This window comes from Sinocyclocheilus anshuiensis, unplaced genomic scaffold, assembly GCF_001515605.1.
Source record: "Sinocyclocheilus anshuiensis isolate Anshui unplaced genomic scaffold, SAMN03320099.WGS_v1.1 scaffold1170, whole genome shotgun sequence".
Lineage (NCBI taxonomy): Eukaryota > Metazoa > Chordata > Actinopteri > Cypriniformes > Cyprinidae > Sinocyclocheilus > Sinocyclocheilus anshuiensis.
Window position 1 is genome coordinate 3295018 of NW_015538055.1, and position 9717 is coordinate 3304734.

The 9717-nt window shown below is 36.2% G+C and overlaps 1 protein-coding gene across 4 annotated transcripts in view; it reads right to left on the reverse strand.

The window, feature by feature from the left end:
* Positions 1-6721, reverse strand: part of mffa (mitochondrial fission factor a) — a 15642-nt gene extending 8921 nt beyond the window's left edge. For 2 of the 4 annotated variants that reach the window (XM_016479438.1, XM_016479435.1), the window contains exons 1-5: positions 6567-6721; positions 4552-4765; positions 3547-3716; positions 3306-3397; positions 3164-3166 (exon numbers count right to left, since the gene is read on the reverse strand). In XM_016479438.1, the coding sequence (XP_016334924.1) occupies positions 3164-3166; positions 3306-3397; positions 3547-3716; positions 4552-4765 (479 nt within the window). In that variant the 5' untranslated portion in view covers positions 6567-6721. The remainder of the gene's footprint in view (positions 1-3163; positions 3167-3305; positions 3398-3546; positions 3717-4551; positions 4766-6566) is intronic. The other 2 variants (XM_016479439.1, XM_016479436.1) reach the window with 1 other exon arrangement.
* Between the last annotated feature and the right edge of the window lie 2996 nt (positions 6722-9717).

Below are 9717 nucleotides of genomic sequence, written 5' to 3' on the forward strand. Positions count from 1 at the left end.
TTTTTTCAGGTTTCTTTGATGAATAGAAAGTTCAGAAGAACAGCATTTATCTGAAATAGAAATCTTTTGTAACATTATAATCTTTTTGATCAATTTAAAGCATCCTTGCTAAATAAAAGTATTATAAATAAAATAAAATTGCAGCGCTAAATAACATTTCTATAATTCCCCCCCCCTCTCAACTGTTTAAAATATTGATCATCATCAAGTCAGTATATTAGAATTATTTCTGAAGATTTAAAATAACTGCTTTCAAATAGAAAGCAGTTATTTTAAATAGTAAAAATAATTCAAAATTGTACTGTTTTTGCTGTACTTTGGATCAAATAAATGCAGCCTTGGTGAGCAGAAGAGAATTCCTAAAAAAAAACAAAAAAACAAAACAAAAAAAACATTAAAAATCTTACAGTTAAAAAACTTTAGACTGGTAGTGTAGGCTGATTATTCTTATAGATTGAAACAAATGTGCTTCAGCCAGGATAAAGAATATGAAAAGTGCCCTGAGTTGCTGCAGAAAACAAAAAAATTGAGCAACAACAAAAACATGTTGCTGGAGATGGGCTTATTATTGAAAATGCAAATTCATTCTCTGCCAGCAGGAGGCGCTTTTAGAGAGATAAAACTAGCGGTTTCCCCGGTAATGGCTGTAATCAAAGCAGCTCCGCGCATGAGCGCTACTTTACCAGATCAAATGAAAATGTCATCGAAACTTTTCTGAAGACAGTCGGTTTCCTTCAGAGATACATTCATATTCAGTAGCATTTACTACACAGAGCCGTTGTTCACTGACAAGCTGCACAAAACCACGTTCATAATCGCGCGATTTTTTGCGCAGCTCGTCAGTGAACAACGGCTCTGTGTAGTAAATGCTACTGAATATGAATGTATCTCTGAAGGAAACCGACTGTCTTCAGAAAAGTTTCGATGACATTTTCATTTGATCTGGTAAAGTAGCGCTCATGCGCGGAGCTGCTTTGATTACATTCATATAAAACACCCGTGCCGTGTTATGATTTTGAAACGTGCAGTCCTCATGTTTATTCCACGAAGTCGTCGCAAATAAATCAATGTATGGGAAACACTGGTAATGTATATCGAAATATCGGAAATGTGTTTAAAAATCATATCACAGTTATTGAAAAAAAATTATATCGCGATACATATTGATATTTAATTATTGTCCAGCCCTAAAATACAAACCCTTCAACAAGCAAAATCTCATCCTTTTAACAACACAAACACACACAGGAGTCTCTAAATATCACAACCTCAAAAGTGGATTTAAAACAGCCGAACTCACATCATACTAACGATTTACTGTTTACTGAACCGTAGAATCCATCTACACTAATCCAAACAGACACAACTTCACCTCTGAGATCCTTAAAGCAGTCTGCTTCAAAAATAGTGCACATCAAAAATACAGCTCAGGTATTTGTTATGTGAATCTCATGTCTAGGTCATATTTCACCAGCCCCATTTTTCTTAAAGAAAAAAATATTAACTATTAATTAAGCATATTTGTTCATACAAGACTTGGACATGTTCTAAACAGGTTTTTTGATGATTTTGTGTACTGTTAATTCATATAGTTAACTTTGTTTAAAGTTCTCAAAAGTTCAGGGTCGGTAGGATTTTTATTTTATATTTGAGTCTCTTATGCTCACCAAGGCCGCATTTATTTGATTAAAATACAGTTATTAAATATTTTTACAATTTAAAATAGCTATTTTCTCTGGCATCTCTCCGGCAGCCATTACTCCAAAGCTCAGTGTCACATGACCCTTCAGAAATCATTCTAATATGCTGATCAAGAAACATTTTTTATTATTATCGATGTTGAAAACAGTTGTGCTGCTTAATATTTTTGTAGAAATTGTGATACTTTTGGTTTAGGATTCTTTGCTAAATAGAACATTTTTTTTCAAAATAGAAATCTTTTGTATCATCATAAATATTTTTACTGTCACTTTTGATCAACTTAATGCATCTTTTCTGAATAAAATTATTAATTTCTTTAAAAAAAATCGTAATTTTAAGCTTTTAAACGGTAATGTGCATTTAAATACAAACAAATGTTATATTAGTATATTATATCCTGTTAAAATGTTCTTTTTACTAAACCTAAATTTAGTAAAAAAAAAATGTGACCCTGGACCACAAAACCAGTCATAATGGTCAATTTTTTTGACATTGAGATTTATACAGCATCTGAAAGCTGAATAAATAAGCTTTCCATCGATGTATGGTTTGTTAGGATAGGACAATATTTGGCCGAGATACAACTATTTGAAAATCTGGAATCTGAGGGTGCAAAAAATCAAAATATTGAGAAAAGCGTCTTTAGAGTTGTCCAAATGAAGTTCTTAGCAATGCATATTACTAATCAAAAATTAAGTTTTGATATATTTACGGTAGGAAATGTACAAAATATCTTCATGGAACATGATCTTTACTTAATATCCTAATGATTTTTGGCATAAAAGAAAAATCGATCATTTTGACCCATACAATGTTTTTTTTGGCTATTGCTAAAAATATACCCAAGCAAATTAAGACTGGTTTTGTGGTCTAGGGTCACAAATGGTAAAAATCTAAACTTTGATAAAAGACAGTTTGGCTGATGGACGTGACGCATTTAGATTAGTAGCAGAAGCCGTACTAGTCTTCATTTTATTGGGGTCTAGAAAAAGAAAAAGTGATGCTGGTCAATGGTGGGTTTACGTACTTTTACTGACAGACCAGCCAATCGGAAAACAGAAAACACAAGCATGTCAAAACAAGGAAACAACAGGCTGAAGAAAAATGACTGATCTGTTTTTTTAAGTACAAACCCTCCGTGTGAACAGCTCCTCGATGCCAGGAGTGGCCATTCATTAGAACAGAATAGAATAGAATAGAATAAAGAACAATAGAGTAGAATAGAGCTGTCAAGCAGTCATGGCATGAGGGAAACTGACTAACAAAGCAACTCTAAACTACACGGACCAATATCACGTGTTGTTTAATATTGTGATAAAATTGGTCTCGACCATGACTGACAAGTGTGATTGCGCCACTCCTGTACATGCAATAACATGCACTGAGGTTAAAAAAGCACAAAAGCCAAACCGAAAGGGCTTGAAACTATACAATATACAGTACGTGCATGGTTCTAACTCACCCCCTTTGAGTCAGCCTCATGAAAGGAGAAAGACAGACACCAGGGAGGAGGAAAAACATATAATTGAGTGAGAGGGCCATGTTGACAGGGCAGAGGTGAAACGAAAGTGCATATGCATGTGTATTTGTGGCTTTGCACTCACATGGAGTCGTTTCTGGCGAGCTGGCCACTGTGATGCACACTTGTGTTCTCGCTGACCGAGCGCTCTCTATGTGTCCTGGTTTGCATGCGCACCTGTGTGAAGCAGAAAAAGTAAATACAGACAGGTGTTCCTCATTTTATTAAACCCAAGCTGACACATTGTTATTCTTTTTTTAGTGACGTTCATTACCAGTCACATTTACACAGCTTCCGTCTTGCTAAACGTGGTCTGCCCCACTTACTTCTTCGCTGGGCTGACTGGCGGAGCTCGGCTGCTCCATTTCGAGAAAGTCGATGGGCCTTTCGCTGAGTGTGAGGACCCGAGGTGGTGTCTTGAGGGACAGTGTTGACTCCAGTGGGGTGGACTGGATGAGGTCCAGATCTCTGGGAAACTGCATGGAATTACTGTCTCCTACAAACGAGAAATAAAAGTCAGTGGGGTCCAAAACCACTTTTTATTATATAAACAAAAATCTCAGAGAATATTTACTAAAATAAAATCTTCTTTTGTGTTCCACAGAAAATTATGGAAGCCCATAATTGGAAGCCCATAATTTTTTCTCATAATTGCGAGTTTATATCTCGCAATTCTGTCTTTATAACACGCAATTGCGTGTTATAAAGTCAGAATTGCGAGATGAATTGCGAGATATAAACTCGCAATTCTGAGAAATAAGGTCAGTTGCAATTCCAGTTGCATCGTCCTGATGTCAGTGAGTTTCTTCAATGAGTTTATAGTTAAATGCCTGAAAAAAAGGTCTGTGCTTAAGACAAGATTTTCACGTTTAATTCTAAATAAAATACATCAAATTTACTAGTCCGCTTTATAGCATCATTGTGTTTAAAATCACATTCTTGCTAACTATTCTAACTCAAACTGTCGGTGAAAATGTTTTTTTAAATATAAAGAGTGAAAGCTGTCAGAAGCTTAGTGGTGTAGTTCATTTATAGCCTATGTTTAGCTTTTTATTTCTGGTGTTTGTATATAGACTTCAAAAGTCATAAAAGTTGTGCTCATTTGTGAATATTATCATGATGAACAAAATATGTGAGTATCATGAACTTTTGTTGGTCACAGAGCCTATTTTCGGCAATAATCCAAAAGCCAATGGAAAAATCCTATTGGGTTTTTGTCAAGGGAACCACGGTGATGCGAACTTCTGGGTTAGCCAACAAAAATCATCACCGCAGCACTCAATACACTCTTCTATCCCACTTTAAGGTGCAAAGATCTTCCCATTTCATACCTGCCACTACAATTCTCTCGGGAACGTGCATCATTGCCGTGTGGAGCATCTCATGCTCTGAAAGTTCCTGCTCTTCAGGGTCATACGGAGCCACTTTGAGCTGCTCAGGAATACGCATTCTCTGACTGATGCCCTCTGTGTACTCCAGCTCATAGTGGATCCGGTTCATCTCCGCCATCTCGGCTGTGGGAGAGGGGAAAGCTGCTCCATTCATCTACAGGGAAAGAGGAAGAGGCCTGTGATGTGAGGACCTAAACATGTCAATCAATCAAAAAATTCTAAAGGAATGTGCACAGAATTCCTATTGGAATTCTATCATACATTGATTTGAAACCAATCTGAAAAGATTCAAATGGGATCAAATAGGAATCCTCTAAAGACTGGAATACACAACAACACAACTTTAAAAATATGAACAGATTTTTAAAACACTAGGCATCATATACTTATCGACTTTGTAAATAGTGACAAAGGAAAACTGGCCACCATACACTACATGACTGGGGATCACACACTACCAGACTTTCAAGTTGTTCCGATCACAACAAAATCATGCAGAAACGTGTGCCTTGTTGCTAGGAGACGCGTGACAAATGAAAACAACATGTCTTCTAAAATGGCTGAAAAGCTAAAAAAAAATCGTAGTCTGTGACCATCACACACTATGCGATTTTCTATGGAATCGGTCAACTCCAATCTGCAGACTGGCACTGACTTTTGGCAACTAGTGTCAACTTCTCCAGACAGTAAATCGGTGGAAAATCGGGGCAAACATTTGTGTAGTGTATTCCAGGCTTAAGAATCAAATACAATCTTAATGGATGCACACAATGTTTTGATATTTTCTTCTGTTAATTCTTTCCTGTACTGTGCTGAATCATTTTGAATTAGCTTTTATTTTTATGTTTTCATTTTAATTATAGTTACGTTTTAGTAATTTTCTTATGTGCATTTGTCATTTTCATTATTTTTTGTTTTGTTTTTTATTTCTATTAAACTTTAACCTATTTTTATTTCATTTATTTTTTTGTAATTTTAATACTTTAATACTAAACTAAACTTAAAGTAAACTTTAATACTTTAGTAATTTATCTGATACTAAACTTTTTTTTAATTTCATTTAGTTGCCATGGCAGAATTTCTCATTTTTAGTTTAGGTTTAAGTTTTTCATCTAATATCTATATTTTATTTCTGTTACCAAAAACAATTATTACTAGTATTAGTTTCGGTTACCAATAACAACACTGGTTCTAAATGATCTGGTTTGGTTATGATTAAATCCAAAGAAAAATCCAATGAAGATCCCTTAGAATTCCTTCCAAATTATAAGACAGAATACCTCCAAACACCAAACAATGCTTCATAACCTTTCATACAGCAAAACCAGAATCACAGGTTGTCCAACCTGGCCTGTGACATTTTCCCCCAAATACAAAAAAAGCTCATAAGACTGTCAGCTTGGTTGTGAGGTAACTAAATAATACTACATTTATGTAATAAAGATAAATAACCGATCCACCCACTATCATGCCCTGATCCTGAGGCTAAACTGAAGCACAGAAAGGAAAGCAGCGGTCATCTGTATCTTGTGGTTTGAACACGAGATCAACTATTTCAGGAAGCAAAATGCCACTGATTACCCTGGCAGCTGCAAAGTTGAAACCTTAGTAAGCATGCCTACTGAATGTATGCTTTTGTAAATTGTGTTTCAGGAAGTTATCCAACAAAAACAACATCAATATGGACGTTTTTGGTTTCATGCTGGATACAAGGCAGCATTGACAGCAGCAGTAACGTTACTACAGTAAAAGCACTTGCAATGTTTCGTTTTGAATGTTTGGGTGGACCAATTCATATCAAACAGAAAATACATAACAAGGATAAGAACTTTAATGTACCATATTTGGGCCCTAAAAACTGTGGAAATAAATGATGAGTACACCAGGGCCCCAGAGTACATCAATGACAGCTGATAAAGGGCCAAAACCACATCACAACTCTTTTAGACTCATACCTTCACCGAGATCAGATCCGCCGACCGATTTGAGACGTTAAAGTGAAATGCAATCGTAAAATCCGAATATTTTGTGGCTTTTCAGAAAAAGACTATCAGCTCAACCTGCTCAACCCAGAACGCACCACAGCTGCGTGAAGCTGGCGGACACTGTTGAACCGTAGTGACAAAAGAGCGCAAGAAGCGCCTTTTCAAAATAAAAGTCCATCACCATGTCATTTAAAAGTCACGCGTTTTCACTTTCTCTTCTGGTAAAAGTTTGTTAATTATCACAGTCTGTAAAATATCTTTGAACTAACATAATCATTTACAGTTCAAGTTTATTTTGGGTTGCGATAATTAAAAAATAATTTAATTATTTAAGAATGATTTCTGTTAAAGTTGTTTGACTTTTTGATTACATAAAAAAAAACATGATGCTGATTAGACCCGTTAAGTTGTGGTAAATTGTACATTTTCTGTTACTTCACATGCAATAATGACTACTACAGGCACAACACGAAACATTTACATTTAGTATAATTAAACCTAATTGGTTTGTATTGTGGTATTACAAAATCAAAAGGATATTCATAAATGTAAAACACAGAATTTGGGAAACAACAGCTATGTTATAGAGGGCATCGTGTTTCCATCGTGGCCCCTAGCGGTTGCGTGTGTGCGCGCGTGTAGTAAGTGTGCTTGGAAGTGCGCTGAGCGATTATCCAGTCTGTCTCAGTGAGAGCGGTTGAGGATACCAGCTCCATGACTTTAGGATGCTCGATTATTTCAGTCTGCAAGGATGAAGTTATTAACTACAGCACCTTACTCGTGTATAATGAACTGATCGGACCCTTTAAAGTGGACGGTGGGCCCCTGAAACCTGCTCACCATAAGAGTGTTTACTGCATGCGGATGCTGTAAACGATGTGCTGCTCCGTGGCGCTTCTGCTTTGCTGTGTGATCGTGTCTCTGAACGGCGCAGCATCACTGGACCTGCAGCCCGACATGTGAGTGACTGTATTTTGTTTGATACTGGCTATATATTACATTTATTTTACATCAAGTTTTGTGGTCGCCAAAGTCGTAGACGGGAAATTCTTATCTGAAACTTAATTCCTACAAAAACACTTATAAATAATTTAAAATTCTAAGCATTTAATTGTTACATATCATAATGATCATGTATGTACATTAAAATAATAAGAAATGTCTTGACGTTTTAATTCATATAAATGTTCATTTTCACATAAAATATGCATTTACTTCTTATTTTTATATTTTTAGTGATCAAAGTTGTTATAAAGCGCGACTTAAATACATTTCGACTGAACAGGTTAAATGGTAAATGTGCCACCAGTGTTTTTAAGAAATGTAATCAGCTGAAAGCATTTCGCTAGCTCTTTGTTTTGGTACAGCATTAGCACAATAATTTAGAATGTGACACTGATTAAATGTAATTAAATATATTTAATTACATTTAATCAGCGTCACATTCTAAATTAGAATGCGTTGTTTCTGTAGTGATTTAATTGCTCTGTAGGTGTCGCCAAAAGCGCCAGAGTCCATGTGAAATTATATTCAAACATAAATGATCATTAAATAATTGAATTTATTCTGTATACACTTGATTATCATATTTTGAATTTGTACATATATATTCACCTAAATATGTATTGTTTCAACTACTGAACTACTGCACTGTAAGAATTTGTAAATACGTTAAACGTGACTGAGGCCAGAGAATCAACCCCTCACTGAGTCTCTGACACACTGACTACAGGGCTGTAGTTTGGCTATAGTTTAGGGCCAAAAATGATCCCTAAAAATGGTTTAAAAACCTCCCTTTGGAAATGGGAAGTATTCAGGTATGCTTCTAATGGGAAAATCTATTCATAAATGAAAGCATATCTTTCAGAGATAGGATTTGGCTTAGTTTATAGCGGTGTTATTTTATCATTTATATACTATCACTGTATTTATTAATATTTTGAATATAGCTAGTAAAATGTGTGTGTTGGTGCATGCAACTGATCGTTTGGATCCTGAACATGTGGTTCAGCATGTTCTTGGAGCATCAAACTTTACAAGCTGCGAGAACATTGTGTCAACATCCTAAAATTAGCTGTTTCCACAGCCACAAGATCTAAGAGCAGATCATTGATTTATTTTCTCAATAGCTCATAGAGTTATAGCATGATCAGAGCCGAACTGTAACGAGGCGTCAACAGAGTGAGGATCCATCTGCAGTTTACTAGAAATCATAATCAACAGGCACAGTCAAACACCAGCAAACACAACAGAGGAGAGAAGTCAAATCGTTCATAAATGTACACCGGGGCAATACAAGACTTCGCAATGAGGGAGAGTCTGAGAGCGGTTTAAATAGTCACCTAATGGGAATCAGGTGCAGGGCAATCAGAGCCAGGTATGTGTGTGTGTAAGTGTATGTGTAGACCGGATTGAAGTTCAAAACTTGGGAGAGAGTTCCCTCTGGTGGTGAGCAGGAGGCACAGCGGGAGTCTTGTTCGTGACAGTCAGATTACTTTTCTTAGGGAATTAATTATTATTAATTAATTCAGGTTTTGAGAGGACTCGAATCTGAAAATTCGGAAGATTTTTGTGATCCGTCAGTACCACGTTGGGGTGCTTTGATCCTTCTAGCCAGTGTCGCCATTCCTCCATGGCTGCTTTCATAGCCAACAGTTCCCTGTTACCGACATCATAGTTTTGTTCGGCAGAACTGAGTTTGCGAGAAAAGTAAGCACAAGGGTGAAGCTTAGGTGGATTACCATGCCGCTGTGAGAGAATGTGAACAAGATAGGTAATTATGACATCATCACTAAAGAAGGAGCTCTGATGTTCAAAGTCCAAAGCCCTGTCTCAAATAAGACTCTTTTATTTGATTGTTGCTGTTGTATGTGCACTTCATTTACCCTTAATGTGCCCCCACTGGTCTGGATTTCACAGCGGACTGCTATCGAACAATTCATGCAACATTACATAAGCAAACTGAGGAAGATCGAAATTGTATCCGGCCATCAATTTGAGACAGAAGTCTATGATGGGTCTTATAGAAAGTTCACCCAACAATTAAAATTAGCTGAAAATGTACTTATCCTCAGGCCATCCAAGATGTAGATGAGTTTGTTTCTTCATTGGAACAGATTTG